General features: G+C 34.0%; 1 protein-coding gene across 1 annotated transcript in view; it reads right to left on the bottom strand.

Annotated features, from left to right (window-relative positions):
* Positions 1-19,987, bottom strand: part of LOC111044527 (neurofibromin) — a 145,257-nt gene that overhangs the window by 19,522 nt on the left and 105,748 nt on the right. The window contains exons 43-48 of the mRNA XM_039427074.1: positions 19,139-19,279; positions 17,988-18,075; positions 15,867-16,037; positions 12,548-12,636; positions 7,498-7,617; positions 3,259-3,492 (exon numbers count right to left, since the gene is read on the bottom strand). Of these exons, the coding sequence (XP_039283008.1) occupies positions 3,259-3,492; positions 7,498-7,617; positions 12,548-12,636; positions 15,867-16,037; positions 17,988-18,075; positions 19,139-19,279 (843 nt within the window). The remainder of the gene's footprint in view (positions 1-3,258; positions 3,493-7,497; positions 7,618-12,547; positions 12,637-15,866; positions 16,038-17,987; positions 18,076-19,138; positions 19,280-19,987) is intronic.

Raw genomic sequence — 19,987 nt, forward strand, 5'->3', positions numbered from 1 at the left:
TATGCTTGCCCTTACATCAAATTGACAATCTCTGGAAAGCAGCGCTCATTTTATAGCATTCAATTTGGATTTTCGTTTAATAATAATTATTCATTATTTTTTTAGCAATTGTATAAATATGATTTCTCATTGATTTCCATCTTTAGACTGGCTGGCCGCTATGGCTTCGTATAAAATGAGCGCTGCTATCCAGAGATTATCAGTTTGGTGTAAGGGCATGTTATTCAAGTTATGGATTAGGTACGGTACTCAAATATCAACAAGAAAATGTTAATACAAGTCAAAGTTGAAACGCTTTTAGGGAGGAATTGTGTAATTGAGTTACACTGTCATTCAATTTTGCATCAATAAAAGATTGAGTTGAAGCAAATCTACATTTTTTAATTTTAATCCACTGTTACTCAATAATAAGAAACACCAAACATCATTCCATCTCCATTATTTGTAATTCAGTAATCATTATTTCAATCCCAAATTCCAATTCTGCACTACAGTGAAAATCAAATTTATTTGCGATGGAGAATGTTCCAGTAATTGATCGCTTGCATGAAGATGAATAAGTGTTTGAAAACTAAATTGTTTCACATGCTATATTAAATAGTATTCTTATTAATTTTGACTGATGAAAAATAAGCAAATATTTCAATAAACACGATGCAAGTCATAACATAGCACTCAATCAACTGATTTAATGAACCATGCTATATATTATCCATCAATACACATAACAATAACTACAAAGAAATCAAGCTCAACAGTAGGCCTACATAGAGGGTGATTCCAATTCTACATGCCGTGACCAAGATATTATTTCCACAACACGAACAATCACAGTGATCATGAATCGAAATAAGACCTTCATGAAGGCATGAAATTGACATGAAACATGAAATCTGAAGGCTACAGGTGTTCAGTATCGCACACATTTACTATTTCAAGTGTTCTGTTTTCAAGCAATAATCATATTCTATTCCAATTATAGCTTTTTAAGAGCCACAAACGATGCAAGAATATTGAGAAGTATTTGTGTAAATATTTGAGAATAAGAATGGGAAATTCTATGTTCAATGAATCACTTACCTCTCCCTGGAATCCAAACTACCATGATGCTGACGGTTGTCTTCGTCTTTTTTGGGGTTAAAGAAAAATTACTAACCTTCTCCATTTTCAAGCTTGAGTTCCTCATGGAAATGGTCAAGTTTTGTTTACTTGAAGACTCGTTTCTACTGTCTGCCAACACGGATAGTAATGCAACTCCATACGCAACAGACATGAGTAATGTATTCTGTATGAATAATCTGTAGTATAGGATGTGTAAGCACAGCATGAGAGATTCTTCTGATTTATTAAATTGTATTTACATGTCATCACAGCAGCCTGATTACTTCAACCAATTGAAGGAAGATACCATTTTTTAATAAAAAGTTTAACAAATGGAAAAAATGCATGGATCGTAATCATGATGAAAATAATGCAAGATTATAATACATCTATTAATATGATAATAATATTTATAATACATCACATAATTTTCTGTCATAAATCATACAGGCTGAATGAATTTTATTAAACTACTATATAGATTGATAAACAAGAATCATGCAATAGTTGAAAATGCCAAGTTCGAACATGTTAATGAATTAAAAAATAAATGTGAAATATATGGCGGTTAAGAATACACATCAGCATTAGAATCAACATGCAAAGTGCATTGATTGAAATGGAAAATACTTATACTCACTTTTGTCAATCGTTGAGAATTTCAATCCACTATCCACTATATTTAATGAGATTGTGATTTTGTAATAATTTAGCATTAATAGAAACAATACAGATCATTTCATGGTCTATTTCATAATATGAAATATTTCATCTATTCTATTATATTTTTCATGAATAAAGACCGTTAGCATTCCGGTTCTATCATTTTACAGATAATAATTAACAATGTTTTAGATAGAATTTGATAGATGTATTTTTTATTTGTATTCACCAGATTTTTTCATATAAAATAGTCTGATCCAAGTAATTCGGAAATGATCATATTATGAATTATCAAATGATCATATTATGATCATTTCCGAATTACTTGGATAAGACTATGTCATAATATGATCATTTCCGAATTACTTGAATAAGACTATTTCATGTGAAAAAATCTGGTGGATACAAAAAAAAAATACATAGACTCTATCTAAAACATTGTTGATTATTATTTGTAAAATGATAAAACCGGAATGCTAACGGTCTTTATTCATGAAAAATATAATAGAATAGATGAAATCTTCGAAAGCTAATGAAAATTGGGGGTTCAACTTTAACCTATACTCGTTAATACTAAAAATAATTTATCGATTGTGGAAGATTTGGATTACGGGTAAGAGAGAATAGATATTTAGTAGGTGAAATCACAGAAAACAAAAATCCTCTCTCCTTTATAGTTAACTCTGTGTTACTCTGTGGTAAGACTAAACAATCAGCATATTATTCTGAGTATGTCAAGCCTCTTGTTCAAGATTAATTCTTTTTAATGAGAACTTTCAATAATACAGGAACAACTGATATGTTGGTATGAACGATTTTGGTTAGAAATTTTCCTGTATCAAAGCGGATTGTCACATATCATCAACAGTGAACATGTCCGTTACAGTGAGAATATGCTATTATTCACATAAGTTCTAATGGGACTCGATCAGCCTGGCTGAGAGGGAACAATCCCATTGGAGCTCATGGAAATCATATTTTCACAGCACCGGTCACTTTCAATGATACTGATAAATGGGAATCTAGCTTTAAGGCTGATTCCCACAACATATCAAGTTTTAATGGGACTATTCCCACTCACCGAGTATAAAACTCATTTTGATTGTACGGGTCACTTACTGATACTGATATGTGGGAATCTACCTTTATAATTTTATGTTAACTGGATTAATTATTGGTAAGAAATCATCCGTCTTTATGAGTATTATGAAACGGCAGCATTCTGTTAGATCCTCTTCAACTGCTAAAATTCAGTAATAACAGTCCTTTAGTCATGTCAGATGCCCCGAAATTGATCAGGTGCAACCTGAAAACTCTAACACCAAACCTGAGTCAGCCAGGTCATTCGATATTACTATTATTCAACTGCTAAAACTATGCAAGAAGTAGATAAAACTGCAAAGACCGTCGGTGTGTGATTCAATTTCACAAGACAATACTGAGCATGCGCCTAGCAGAGACTGGCAAAAGACAAGTGGAATGATTCGTCCTTACTTTGGTCGGAATGGCTGAGTCGGTGGCCGGCTCTGGTTGGTTGGGTTCCCGGTTCGGTTCCGTTTCGGTTTCCGGCGCGGGAACGGACGACGATCGCTGGGTCCGGAACAGGGAACGGGAGGGCTGGGAGGGGGGTGTGGGGGCGGCCTCGTCCAAACTACGCCAGCCTTTGCCAGAGCTACTAGCGCTAGGGTTGTTAAAACTACTTTCTCCCCCACCTCCGTTGGGGCTCACCTGGACCAACCAACCAATCAAGCTCTGACGTCACTAGTCCACCTCACCCCACCCCACCCAAACACGGTCAATCTTATTGCGCTGCTATCCACAACTTGCCACTCAATATCCAATTGGCTCGTTTTCAAACAAAATTAGTTAAAATGTATGAATTCAGGGCTACTTTCTTGTATTTATAAAATTTAATTAAAATTTAATTAATTAATTAAAATATTAATTAAAAACCCTTCTTGTTTTTTAATATTTCATTAATTTTAAAGGGTATTATAATTCTATTTTATAATTCTATATTATGTGACTAGTGGATTCTGTAATTAGTAGATAATATTATTTATTATGTGGAGTATGAAGTATGATGACAAATTCAATATTTGTGGGCGGGATTCGAACCCACAACAGTATCAAAGTGTGATAGCACACCTTATCTGAATAGGCCACCGCAGACCGCACTGATTATAACAGCTCTAAACCTAGCGCCGCAGTGCAGGATGGTTTCTCACAGCTTGGCGTTGTTGTCATTTGAGATGGGTGTCTGGCTTGGAAGTGTTTCGGCCGCATTGCAGGATGACTGTTAACGGTTGCCGGAAGATCAACAGCTGGGTTTTTCGTTATTTTTCGTGATAGAGAAATTCTGATTGCAGATTCGTTCTCAGCGACCCCAAGTTTAGCCTGAAGGCTCATAATGTCAATAATGTTTTTAAATAATTAAAAATCATCATGAAAAGTCATTAATACGGTAGTACACCACGTTTCTGTGAACTTTTTACTGGTGACTGGAGTTATTATTGACACACAAAAATCAAAATAATCGTGAGAAAGAAAACTGCTGATGAACGCGAATAAGACCGTCACTCCATTATTCTATTGTCTCGGCTGCTTGGCTGAGCCTGGCTGGAGGGATCAAATAACCGACTGGATTGATCTTTCGTCTGTCCGCTAGGCGGAACTACGCCGACCATTGCTGGGTGGAAGACGTTACTGCGGCCGCTCGCATTCCCAACAACGCTGCTATTATTTGCTGTCTCAGCGCGTAGTCCGAGTCAGACAAGCATCCAGCCTGCACTGCGGAGCTAGGTTAAGGGCCGGTTTCCGAGCTCGGGATTTGGCTAGGTTCTAGACTTTGAACAGCTGGATTTAGAAAATTGGCTTTCCGAAACGAGGTATAGTCGTAGTCATAGTGACGATTGAATTAAATTTCGAAAAACTAGAAAATTAAACACAAAATAAAATAAAGAGAAAATAATGTAAAGTATCAGCTATTTTGAATTTTTGGGAATGTTTAATTTCGTCAAGGAAAACCCTTTCCAATTATAGAAATAAGAAAATAAAAACTACGACTACTGGCATAAAAACTGCGACTGCACCTCGTTTTAGAGAGCCAATTTTCTGACTCCAGCTGTTTAAAGTCTAGAACTTAGCTAAATCCTGAGCTCTGAAACCGACCCTTGGAGTCATTGATAGTTTATAATAATTAGATATAGATAATATAGAAGAGATGTTAGGGTTCGGGAATCAGTCTCAATTGAGTTATTACTCACTATTCAACTACCATAGAACAACGAATTAATTGATATCAAGTGTGTGTGAATGAGTTTACAAATCACATTTTCTCACAACATAATGTACGTCCTGTTCGTGTGTATCTGAACACATTAATGGACATCAGTAGCAACAAATGAACATTCGTTCAAAATTCAAGATGAAAATTAGTTTCGTTGTGAACAATTAAAAGTTTGTATGAATTTAATAAGCTTATAAAAATAATTAATGAAAATCATTCATTCTTAGTAAAGCGTTTGGAAGTAACAGTAATTGATTTTTTGAAAAAGTTCGCTTCAACAAGTGACACTGGTTTACCTCACGAGTGTTTGCTCGTAAGGAACCTTAGGAGCGGTTGCACAAAAGCCTGTTCAATTTTAATCATGATTGAATGACACGAGAACCAATCAGAAAAAGATTTTTTGGAAAGAGGGCTTCTCTGATTGGTTCATTGATAATTTGTACGATCGAAAATGCGATTTTCCTATAAAACTTACTGTTAGAAGAGTGCTGAATGTTTTTTTCCAAATAGCGCAATAAAATTGACCATCTATACGTTGCTCAAGAAAGCAGCCCCTCTCACATTATGCGTTCATAAGCATGCAACAATACACTTAGATAATTCCATTGATTTTCTAATCACACTTATCAGGAATAACAGCTCTAAGGAAATACGTTCAAGTTTAGATAAAAGTTAGCCGACAATACATTTAGAAAACATTTATAGATGCAGTCCATTTTTAAAGAGTAGAATGTTTTACAATGTAATGAGGTGTAATGATAATGTTACATGATAGCTAATAATTTGATAAGAATCTGCACACGATAATTATCTGAATGCTTCAGGTATTAGAGTTGTTGATAGAAAAATAATTTGAAATAAATTTATAATCGACGACATAACGTTTAATGGATCAAATCACTTCAAATTCTCTATTTACACATTGTTGTAAAACTTGAATGTTGTATCAAATAGTGAATCATCAAAATACAAATAATATCAAAACATGTTTGATTGATTTGGATATTTCAAAGCATTAAACGATACAATAACTGATTTATTAATGTTTCTATGCTATGAGTAGAGAAGGATAATTATATTGGCTTCAATTGTGTAGCAAGTTCTTCATAACAATACAAAATTCCATCAAGAATATAATAAATCATGAAACATCAGGTAATTGCTATTCAAGAAAACCTGTTTCTGCACTACACAAGTCTTGTTTTAATTTCAATTATAAAAAGAAACGATGTGTTCAAAGTTTCTATCAAATTATTTTTGGTGAAACTACATTTGGTGCTTTCTTGAAATGGAAATATTGAGGTCGTTGAATAATATTTAAGATGGTGATGATTGACTGACAAAAATGAAGAAGTATATTTACACATGGTCTTGATCGTGGCATGCTGACAATGGAAACTTTCCCTATAACCAGGTAAATAACCAGAATGAGTTGAATTCTACACATAGTATTCGTCTATACATTTCCCCTTGACTAAGTAAATTATTTCCTCATCATGCTATTAACTATTCTAGTAGAGATACTCTATTGGTATGATACATACATTTCAAGAGATTGTCTGTTTTTTTTCTTTAGGGCTACTTTTAATATAATCAAAGTACCCTTTTCAATTATTTCGTCACGACATGTTTTGGCTACTAATGCAATTTTCAAGAGATCTATTATCTTAATAATAATCATTTTTTAAGAGATCTATTCATGAGGGAAGTCAAAGTCTCATCAAATAAATTGAGAAATTATCCCTGTTATTTGATAAATAACATGATTGAATTTACTTCAATTTACATGAATATATTACACTCAGGAAGCGTTGATACAGAGTGGCCCAAAAGTATCTTCCCATGAGGTTATGTAACCTAGGCTTTAAAATTGGTATGAAATTCACTACCCATCATAAAGCTTACGTTACATAACCTGTTGGAAATAAACTTTTGAAGAACTCCATTATATAGATTTTCACAGTTTTAGTCTAGGCATTTGCTAAATGATAATGTCTCAAACTGAAAAATAGAGATATTTTAATCCATGATTATTTCTGGTTAAAAAACAATTTATTTATGTTTACACTGCTATAAGAGGACACAATTATTTAACAATAGAAAAGGCATTAAGTTAGGGAAGACTGGTTCGATTGTGTGAACTATGGAATGATTATGTGATTGATGACATGTATGTTCAAAAAATCACAACAATATTGCAGCATGGAATAGGAGATGGGAACATTTAGATGCACATAAAACATACATCGACACCAACAGGTTCTACAGGCATATTTAGTCTTACTTCGAATATACAGCTTTCTCTACCAGACTGGAGAAAATAGTTAGTGATGAGCAAAAATCAACATGTTACTATGTTGGTTAGGAGTCAACAAACAAAAACCAAAATATGTTAAGTCACTACTAGCTTCGAAAATGGATAATTTGAGGCAGTAGCCTTTTACCTGCGTTTGCTGTTTGTGCTGGCGTGCTTGGGCAAGAGCATTCTGATCGAGCAGATCCCACGATTTTTGGCGACGGTTGGAGTGCACCGAATCAGTTCTTTGGCTTAATCCAGCCGCCAACTGCAACGCAACATTCACATTATATTTCCAACAACAAATATCGATATTTAGAGGTTCACACTTTGCTGAAATACGTCCCATCTCCCAATTTTAAATCCAAGCTACAAATCTGTCCCGTTCACATTAGTAGCTTCGATTTAACATTGGGAGATAGGACGTATATTTCAGTATAGCTAAGTGTGAAGAAACCCTAAGCGTCATATACACCATTCACGTTGAACACTAAACCACGATTAATTGTTGATATGGTGGCATTCATTCTAATACCGGCGCTACACTCTCGTCAAGTGGCTTGCCTAATGAACAACACTATTGCTGACATACAGGCAGGTGAAGGCAAGCGCTGGCGAAGCACGATCTCAATTTGTACACACAGACAAATAGAAGAGACATAAGTTGTTTCAACTAATAAGCCCGTTTAATCATTGTTTAGTCTCATTTAGGCCCGCCGCTAAGTAGACCCACGCTAATCCACGAAAAGCAACCCACGCCGTGGGATGTTTTGTAAACCATTGCTAGGCTTCTCTAGACATCTGTGTAATTTATGCAATGAATAATCCACTTGTCGGCTGATTGATTATGAATAATTCTATAGCAATGGTTTACAAAACATACCACGGCGTGGGTTGCTTTTCGTGGATTAACGTGGGTCTACTTTGCGGCGGGCCTTATTATTTATGTTCCAATTGAATCAGCTGATGTTTTGACCTAGAATTTGAGTTCAAATTTTGTAACATTCCGGGTTTGAACGATCAGCTTATTCATCTCAGTTTAAACTGAGGGTGTGCATAATATGGGCCTATGACAAGTTTTGTAGTTTCAAAAAAATTGTTCCGAATAACTCAAGTTAGGCAAATTGGCCAAATAACCATATATGTTCAACTCTATTTTAGCGGTTTAAGACTGAGTTATCAAGTTGTGTAGTTCGAAATAATAGACCAAATTTCAACTCCGATTAAGAAAATTTCAAACTGCAACATTTACATATTTTAATCAATAAATAGGCTATTAATATTCAGCGGTTTGCGACTACGTTATCAAGACTTGTATAAATTTGAATAGGCTAAGTCCAACTCTGGTTTGAAGAATACACATAACAAGAAAGTTGAAATTTTTTCAAAATTCTATTTCAAAATTCACTGAGATTGATAAATTATTTTGTGTTTCAAATGAGCATTTCAAACCATATCGGTTCCAGCTGCACTTGACTAGTCGTTAAATCACAACAAAGTCTCTGATATCATTTTGATGAAAATGACTATCTAATTGTACTGGGTGGCTCAAATAATATAAATGAACCTAACTTGAATCATCTTCCTCAAGTAACAGAAAAAATCAAGGAAATTGTGCCACTCAGCAAAAAAACAAACTTAATAATAAGTACTATTCCTAATAGGTTTGATAGGCCAGAATTAAATGAAGCAATCAATTCGACAAACAAATCAATCCATAATACAATCAACAGCCTAAAAAATAAGAATTCTAAACAACTGGGGATTTGTTTTCTAAATGAAAGGCTGAAAAGACATAACTTCACTAATCATGGGTTGCATCTAAATCGATCTGGCAAAGTAATCTTTTGTAATAGATTGGCAGAGCTGATTGAAAGCCGTTTGCAATCCTCTGGTTCAAAAACAGTCAAAAAAACAAATAACGATTTTTTAGTAAATTGGCTCAAAACAGGGAAAGGGAAATAGCTACAAATGCTAGAGATAGAGTAGCACAAGATGGTAAGGTTTTTAGTATTTATCATCAAAATATTCAGTATCTTCGCAACAAAATTGACAGATTAGAAGTATTTCTTAAACAGGAGGATCCTGACATTGTTATTTTCACAGAGCATGGCTTAAAAATAAAGGAAATAAATCAAGTTAGGATTCCAGGCTATTCACTGAGATCAGAATTTTGTAGAATAGCTCATAGAAGTGGTGGTGTATGTATATTCACTAGCAATGCTAAACATACCCAAACTTATGAACTGGATTTTGTTAAGAGATTTTCTGTTGAGATGGATTTAGAGGTGACGGGACTAAGGTTAAAAATTGATGATCAATTTGAGGTAGTAGTGTTAGGTATCTATAGGTCACCAAATGGAGACTGGCAAAAATTTTGTGAGCTGCTCCATACACTTTTGGAAATTACAACCGCTCGTTTCACAAATGTTATAGTAGTAGGAGATTTCAATACCGATTTTGCCAGGCACGATAAAATGACAGAGGATATTAGAGATATTATTAATATGAATAATTTAGAAATTAAGGTCCACGAATATACAAGAGTAACTCGAACTTCACAGACAATTATTGATAATATCCTCACAAATATAGAAGGTTGTAATGTCAGGTTAGGTAGCTCAGATCTATCAGATCATAACTATCAAATTTTAGATGTTAAGTTGCAGGGCCAGAATCCAAGCAGAAAAAAAACTTTTGTGAAAGAATTCAGCAATATGAGCTAGGAAATATAAATTGTTTGAAGCAGAACTGCTTCAAGAAAATTGGAGTAGTGTTTATAACAGTTGTAACCTAAATTACAAATATAAGCAATTCATTGATACTCTAAGATTTCACATTAGTGTATGCTGTCCGATAAAAAAAGTCAAAGTAAAAAGTAAATTAAACAAAGTAGATGAATGGATAACTGAAGATATCCTTACTCAAAGAAATATTGTTAGGGAAGCTTATGAGGAATTTAAATTAGTGAGGGATGTTCCGAGTGAGGTCAAATACAAATGTCTAAAGAAAAACTATGCAAAAGAAGTGAGGAAAGCTAAGTGTAGAAAACAGCTGAAATATTAACAACTAGTACCAATTTTAACTCTGCTGTTTGGGAGGTAATTAATAGAAATAGGAGAGCAGCTCAAAAGGATACAGTTACTAATGTCCCTAGGATAATCGATGAACGTGGAATTATATGGATGATAGTATAGACATTTGTAATTTTTTCAATAAATATTATCAACAGGTTGCATATAATCTTCAAAAGTCACTGAACACTAATACTTATAATACAACTACATTAAATGCTGAGCCAATTGAAAAGGTATTTAAATTTCATCCATTATCAAGAGATGAGTTGTCAAGAATAATAAAAAATTTGAATAACAAAAAAACAGTAGGATTGGATGGGGTCTCAAGCAAAATTTTAAAAGAATGTGAAAATGAATACTGGACCCTTTATTGCATCTCCTTAATACTTCACTAGAGCAGGGTATTTTCCCTGATGATCTGAAACAAGGAAAAATTTTGCCAATTTTCAAGAGCGGTGATTCTGAAGAGTTGAAAATTATAGACCCATTAGTATTCTAAATGTAATAAGTAAAATTTTTGAAAGAGTAGTTTTAAATAGGTTATTGATGCACCTGGAAGAAATTAATTTCATATGTGATGAACAGCATGGGTTCCAGAAAGGGAAATCTACTAAGACTGCAATAGTATCCCTGTTGAAAGACTAATAGATATAATAGATTCAGGTGAGAAGGCAGCCGCAATATTTCTTGATTTATCCAAAGCTTTTGATTGTGTGAACCATAGAATATTATTGGAATACTAAAAACTGTAGGTGTGAATGGTATAGAACTAAAATGGTTTGAATCATATCTCATAGGTAGAAACCAGTGTGTTGAGCTTACCAAGGTGGATGGGAATGAAATAGTAAAAATTAAATCTCAAAAACTGGAGGTCCAGGCTGGAGTACCTCAAGGCTCAATTCTGGGTCCCTTACTGTTTCTGTTGTATGTGAACCAATTACCAAAAGAGTTAAAAGATCACAGAGCTCTGTTGTTTGCTGATGACACATCGCTTATCTTTAACAATTATTTATTAGATAGTCTAGAAATAAATGCTTTTACTGGAGTACAGTCAATTGTCCAATTCTTGAAGCAAAGGCAATTAACAATAAATAGTAAGAAATGTCAATTCCTACAATTCAAAAGTAAATATAATTCAGTAGAGGATAGAGAAATAAATGTGTTTGTAGAGGAAAATGAATTAGACCAGAAGAGAAAGTAGCATTCTTGGGAATTTTATTGGACAGGAAATTAACATGGCATCCTTACATTGAGAGGATATGTAATAAGATATCATCTGGGGTATTTGTCCTGCGGCAGCTTGCTAGGCTGAATGATAAAAAACTACTGTTAACTGCTTACCATGGACTTATACTATCTCATATTAGGTATGCTATTTTAGTATGGGGTAATTCATCTCAACAAAATATGGACAGAGTGTTTAAGATTCAAAAGAAGGCACTCAGATGTATAGAGAAAGTGAATAGGTTAGACTCTTGTAGGCCTTTATTTAAAAAGCTTGGTCTATTAACTGTGCCATCTTTGTATGTATATGAAGTTGTAATGCATGTGAAAAAGAGTGGTGTGATCCAGAATTCAGATGTTCATGAGTATAATACGCGAAACAGAGCAGATTATCATATAATGGGTCACAATAGTAGGTTATTTGAACAAAAACCAGATTATATTGGTAGGAAATTTTATAACAAGCTACCTCAAATCTTGAAAAGTAATGATGATTTGAAGATTTTCAAAAACAAATGAAAAAATATTTAGTTGATAAAGCTTTTTATAGTGTACAAGAATTCCTTTCAAACCTAAACTAGGTTGAACTACTTAGTGTTAGAATTATTATGTAATAACATGACTTGTCTTATACTCCATGACTGGAGTCTTTAGGACGTAATCTTAAAAAAAAAAAAAAAAAAAAAAAATCAGGTATGACTTGAAGAACTCTGAAACCAGACGAAATCCAGCCAGGAGGTTGTTTGATATTCATTTTTCAACGATTCATTTGTAAATTGGAACTATTACAAAGATGGAAAAAAGGTATCTCATAGTGGTGTTTAACAAAGTTCTCAACCTAACATAAAACTTGGAATTTCATCGAGATTTAAAATATTGCATAAAATAATAAATTACCTGTTGCAGGGGTCCCATTTGTTCAAGCCTCTGCACAGCATGCTTCACGTGACATCTGCTTCTCACTTCTTCAGAGACTGACAGAAGAGCTGGGGAGAGAGACAAAGTCAATATTAAAAATTGAAATTAATTCTTCCATTCAACAAAACATAATAATTATACCGTAACAAAAAGTAATAGCTCACAATATACAAAAAAAAAATTGAAGCCAAGCGTGAGTAGAACATGTGCAAGCCCATGAAAGCACCAAACACCTTAAATTATTGGGGAAAATTCAACTTCTTCCCCCCTATACAGAATAATTTCAGCATTTTAGTTATTGCTACACTGCTGGCCAAGAATTTAAAGACAAGGTTTGCGTCCAAACCCCCACCAACGCTCCCTGAGGGCCCCCCTGCATTCGTTTCAGGAGCAGAATAATAAAATTATTATTTTGTTGATGGCATAAGTAAGACAAGTAGTCAAACAGAGAAATGTTCTTTTCAACCACAATCATTCATAACTCTTGCAATAAAATGCTATTATTATTATGATTATTAAAAATTGTTTTCTATAATTTCCATGAAAAGTATTTCTTCTCCCTTTCCAAAAAAATGAAGGCAAAGAAGATGTCTTTCTAGATTTTTGTCAGAAATTTGAATTTGCAAGTATTTGAACTTGAATTAGAAAATTAGACACAACTCTTCAAACATATCAAGCGAGGGTTAAAGTATTAAGCATTATAATGCGCTGTTTCTTCTATGCATTCCTCATTCCCAAACAATAATTCCCTCATTGATTCAACAAAGCAATTGAATGTATGGAAGCTTTCAATGAAAATTGGAGAACTGGCATATACGTATAATTTATTTATCACAGAAAAGAGATTAACTATTCATCACAGAAGCAATCAGAGAACATAACGTGGTCCTCTTTATAGTAGGTCATCCCTGTGTGCAGCGTCCTTCAAAGATAAAAACTAGAAGTGATATTTGAAAGCACATGAAAAAAAGCATATGAAAGCGGATTCAATGATATAAACAAACATAGAACAAAGTATGAAATGATATTGTAAAACAATATAATATATCAAGTACCCTTTTATTTATCACAACACTACTTGTTTCAACTCATCAAGAGCCATTTTCAAGTGGCATTTACACTGCACTGCACTTACACTTGAAATCCTATACTATTAAACGAGCAATTTCTGTTTATATATTATTTTTATGTTTATATATATATCTGTATGTGACCGGATCTCGAAAACGGCTCTAACGATTCTCAAGAAATTTGGAACATAGTAGGTTTATGATATAAAAATTAGATTGCACTAGGTCTCATCCCTAGGAAAATTCGCTGAACGACATTAAAAGGATAATTCATCCTTGGAAAAACAGCTGAGATTTTCGTAGTTTTTAGATATGATAATGAGTGAGCGAGTGCATCAGTGGAAAATCAAAATATCTCATCCCCGAAATTCACAAACTGACGTATGCAAAACTGTAAAATATAAACACGACCTAAACGATGAAGGAGCCTTGAGGGTTTGAAAGGTGAAATTAATTAAAATTAATAAAAGATAATAATCATATTCAAAATAAAAACATATTTTCGTGATGTTCCCAAATTCATCAAATAGTTAAATTTTCTTTTAATTCTTCAACACTAAAACTTTTTTTAGCAGATGCACACAGCTGTTGGTTGGCCTTTGCATGTGTAGTATTTTGTTTATGAAGTGATGATACATAGTATTAGCAGTGACTATACATTTTCAGTGTTCATAGTGTATGAATAACATTCATTTTTTGGATAGTAGAATTAGAAGTAGTTCTCAGTGAAAACTTCATAATATAGTTATGAATGTTGAGCTAAATTTTTACTCTAAAAAACCCAAAATAGTAACTAGATGCTATAAGTGTAGAATAGTAAATGATAAATTAACAAATATTGTAACAAACATAGTATATCATTCTATAAATTATAAATATATTATTTCCTCTTTTGTTATAAAATTTGTATGCTTTTGTACTCCAGAGCGAAGCTCGGTCCCCCCTATATTGGCTCTTGAAGAGTTGAAGCTAGTCGAGTTGTGATAAGTAAAAGGGTGCTTTATTATTTTCCATTATGTTCCAATACTTTCGGTATTCCTAGAAGCAAGAGTAAGCAAATTAAATGATGATACAGTACGCGACCCGTAGCTTTGCCTCCGTGACTTTGCAACGGCATATAGGCAAGGTATGGTTCGCGGGGTAATATTCACGGCTTTGCATTAACATCAGGCTTCAGAGACCCTATATCCCTAGATGGAGGAAGCGACCTACAGAACAATGGAAAGAGCATGTTGAACAAATGTCAGCTGACAGGCTTCCAAGCTGAAAATTTCCAAGTATAAGAAGATGGGCAAAGCTACAGGACCAGCACTGTCAACTGTGTTGTGCTAAAAGAGCGTAACTCCAAAACGCTTTCCTTGCGTATCTTTTCGGATGCAACACGTTGCTTTTGAGAAGATACGAAAGAGCATCTGTTGCTTATGGAAAGATTAAAAAATGTTCGATGTTTTTGAATGGGTAGTATTGTAGTCTAGCGGGCCTCCGCCGATAGGCAAAGCTACAGGACCCGGACTGTAAAACCTTAAGGTGCGTACAGATATACGCGCCGCGAACATGAGCAATTCACTTTTAATCAACTGACTATATCTGTATTTTTACAGAAATGGTATAAGATATAGATATAAGAAGCTTGGCATCAGCTGACTATATCTGTATTTTTACAGAAACGGTATAAGATATAGATATAAGAAGCTTAGCATCAGCTGATTAAAAGTGAATTGCTCATGTTCGCGGCGCGTATATCTGTACGCACCTTTAGACTGGTCACACACCGATTAGTCAAGACAGGACTAGTCACGTTTAGTCACAATACTTCACATTGTTGCTTATGGAGTAATGTCTAATTACAATGACTAATCAGTGTGTGTTACGTCATAAGTCATAAGCAACAATGTGAAGTATTGTGACTAAACGTGACTAGTCTTGTCTTGACTAATCGGTGTGTGACCAGCCTTAAGGTGCGAACAGATATACGCGCCGCGAACATGAGCAATTCACTTTTAATCAGCTGACTATATCTGTATTTTTATAGAAACGGTAAGATACAAATATAAAAACCTTGTCATCAGCTGATTAGAAGTGAATTGCTCATGTTTGCGGCGCGTAAATCTGTACGCACCTATACAGTTTGTGTAAGTGAAGGTGAAATCAGTAATGCAGTTTGTGGGAATGAGTTACCTTGCAGGCAGGCAGATTGAGTGATTACATGCTCTATTGTGATTGTTTACCGGCTAGATAGGCGACACTGTCCGGAGTCACTTCGAACTTGTCTCGTTTGGTCGGCTTGGCAATGATGCCGAGCATCGAGTTGAGAACTCGCTGCGCGCGGCCAACGGTCGTCGGACTCGAGTGTCGGAAGCCTTTCAGCAGGTGGCCGACAAGTGCAAAGTGGAAGTTGGCTGTCAACATCATACCAAACTCATCTTACAACCACTTTATAATATCCGGCCTGCAGTGGATCGGATAAATTAATTTATTATGAAAACCACAATTTATCTATAATATAATAAAGAATTGGGTTATACATGTACAGGATAGGAAATTCACGAATGACGCATCATCACATCTGAAATACTGGAATGATTACCTTGAAATATTGCATAGAGATTCTTTATTTACCGAGCATGGTTATAGGCCTATTTTAAATTCTTAAAGATTTCAGTAGGTCAAGTTTTCAGTTTGTCAAGTTTTTAATTAGACTCTTGCGGAGCACGAGTTACCTGCTAGTATATAATATAGAGACCAAACTAGAATCACTGCAAATAATAATTATAAGGAATTGAACGAGAATATCTACTTTGACTGAAACAGTAATATCGATAGTATCAAATTTTATAATCAATACTATCGAAAATGAAAGACCAAGCTAGAATCACTGCAAATCCTGTACTATCAAACGAGCAACTTCTATTTATATGTTAAGATGTTTGGATGTTTATATGTTTGTATTTCACCGGATCTCAAAAACGGCTCTAACGATTCTCATTAAATTCAGAACATAGTAGGTTTATAATATAAAGATTCGATTGCACTAGGTCTCATCCCTGAGAAAACTCGCTGAAGGACATTAAAAGGATAATTATTATTCATCCTTGGAAAAACAACTGATAATAATTATTTCGTCGTCTGTTGGTGATGGAAGTGAGTGAGCGAGTTCATGTGAGTGGGACTGTGTCAAAATTATGACTCAGCTGTTGAACTTTTTTAATCATTCAATCAGGTACTCAGTGCCGGTTGCAAAAGAGCCGCGTTATTTTCAATCTTGATTAATTGCAGTAGATCCATCTTTTTGAAATGGTCTTCTCTGATTTGGTTCACGTGAAGTTAATCAGGATTAAAATTTAACCGGCTTTTGTGCAACTGGGCCTTTGTGAGGGAAATTTTTGCATTCTTCTGGGAACTAATCTCAATTTACTGTGATTAGATAGAACATTTCTGTATGAATGTTATTATAATTTCTTCTTTCGTAATATTTTTTTTTTGCTTTTGTACTCCAGAGCTAGGTCCCCGATACCTATTAATTATAAGGAAATTGAACGAGAAACTCTACTTTGACTGAACCAGTAATATCGATAGTATCAAATGTTAGAATCGATACTATCGAAAATGAATTTTTTTATGTCGATTTTCATTAAAACTAGTCTCAGAGACTAACCATTAACTTTCATTTCACTATAAATCTTACACTATGAAAAACTATAAAACTTCAGTTCATCCATTGATGGCCCAAGTAATTCTAAAATTATGAGAGCAGTAAAAATTATATAGTCTGCGTACACTATCACAAATTGAAAATGAAATTTATATAAATAAATTTCGATACTGGACCTCTATACTATTGATATTTTAATATCGATACAAGTGATCACTGGTTCACTCAAAGTAAAGTCTAAACGAATTGAACAATAAAGAATCGAATAATTCATTTTCTTATGCATTATTATTTTCTAATTTGGTATCTCGTTTATTGAGAACCTCTACTGGAACAAATGGTTGTCCACTGGCACAATTTTAGTTTCTTTCCGATAGTTTGATCGATAACTCAGACGACTGCCAGGTTATTGATAACTCTTTCTTGATCATGACCAATAAGGTTGGTCCAGTGTACAGTAAATATACAGTATAACCATATGATTATATAGTAACTGTATTCTAATGGTATGGGACCACTAAATAGTAGAAGCTGATAAATAATAATTAAATAAATGGTTAAATAATAGTTAGATAATAGTAATAAATAATCAGTTATCGATTTACGAGAGGGAAGAAGGTGCTCACCTTTAAAGCTGAGTTAAATAATAGTAATAGATAAGTAGTTATAGATTAATAAGAGGGAAAAAGGTGTTCACCTTTGAAGCTGAGTCCAACTGCATGGTCCAGCTGTTTGAAGTGCCATTCAAGAGGCTCTCGGGTGGCCATCAAAACACTTTCCAAAGACTACAAGTAACAGATAGTATCACATTCATAGAAAGCACACACCAACACATAACAAAAAGTTTGAACTAATTCGAATAAGTCGATTTAACAGAGAATGAAGCCATTTCCACCACTAACTAAAGAATAAAGAAAAATTCGTTTTTTATTTATAATTGAAAAATTAACACATTTTCTCAATTATACAAGTAAGAAACAGCAGAGGGTTCAACTGAGTTAATCAGTGTTTTTATGTTGATGGAATTGAGTTGGAATCCTTACAATTACTTCTACAACATGCAGTGATTTTGGTAAACAACCAAATTTGTCCTGAAAAATTGTGATATAGAGGTGGACAATTGTTCAAATCTGAACAATTACTTTTATATCTGCTGTTTCAGCAGCTGATTACTTTAAGCTTGTTGTATAACAGCAGACAAAGCTCTCAAGTGAAGGAGAAAGATATTTCGATGATTCAAGATAGAATGAGACAGTCACTTCCCAAAATATAAATCAATGTAGTCATCATAGATTTATCAAATTCTTTCTGAATAGTTTCAAACATCAACCTCACTTTAATAAAGTAACGAATACTTCGTTGAGACATGATGAGGTGACAAAGGATGCAATACACGAGAATCATTGAAAATTGTCATGAATAATTTGGAATAAAAAGAAAATTCAGTTTTAAATTCACAATCAATAACCAATTCTTCATTGAGACATATGAGGTAACAAAGGATGCAATACACGAGTCATTAAAAATTGTCATGAATAATTTGGTGTAAAGAGAAAATTCCGTTTTAAATTCACAATCAATAACCAATACTTCATTGAGAAATAAGAGGTAACAAAGGATGCAAGACACGATAATCATTAGAAATTGTCATGAATAATTTGGTATGGAAGGAAGATTTCGTTTTGAATTTCACAATCAATAACCAATACTTCATTATTACAGATAAAGATGCAAAACACAACAATGATCTAAATTTTCTATAAATAATGTTCATATGAATGGAGGATTCTGTTTTGAATGTCACAATCGGTGAATGAATACTGATGAAACTTTTCATAATTGGCTGACCTTGTTTTCAAAGACTCCTTGCGAATCTAGAGTGTGGAGATTTTGTTCGAGCAATGCTAGTCCAGCTGCGTAGAGCGACACCTGATCCAGTTGCAGGACAGAGACAGCCACCCAGAAAAGAGCTCGATGGATTGGAGATTCCTGTCAAAGATTTGCAATTAAAATTAAAATTATAATAATAAAGTAGCAACAATAATGAATAAAACGAAAGTTATCAATAATCACTTATTCTCCAACTTCTAACTTATTCTCTAGCATAATTCTCATTAGCAATAATGAATGAAACGATAATCTCATCAATAATCACTTACTCTCGACGGAGAGGAGTATGTTAGAAAACTAATAAGCGTATTAGTGCCGGTTGCACAAAAGCTGAATTTTAATCGTGATTAATTTCATAAGAACTAGACAGAGAAGCCTATTTTTCGAAAAAGCCTTCTCTAATTGTTGTTTTCGTAAAATTAATTACGATTACAATTTAACAGACTTCTGTGCATCCGGACCTTAGTATATTAGAGCTCGAGAAGAATAATAATTGGAAGAGCAAATCAAACAGTAAGGTACATCCAAAGGAGTGGAGCATAGCAATAAATATTTGAATTTGTTCAGGGTGGCCACTAACGACAGGACATCGAGTGTGTTGAACATGTGTGAACACACATGTTTGTCATATACGTTGTTTTAAATTTTAAATTTTCTAATGTTAATTTTTCTTCTTCGCTGCTCTATTTGAGGTTAAATTATTTTTTTCCTACAGCTACCTCGGAAAGTTGCTGTTCCTGTACTGATTACAATACCCAAAGATTCACTTTTCCGCTCTAGTGCGGGAAAATGTTTTTTCTGCACTCC

This window comes from Nilaparvata lugens, chromosome 4, assembly GCF_014356525.2.
Source record: "Nilaparvata lugens isolate BPH chromosome 4, ASM1435652v1, whole genome shotgun sequence".
NCBI lineage: Eukaryota > Metazoa > Arthropoda > Insecta > Hemiptera > Delphacidae > Nilaparvata > Nilaparvata lugens.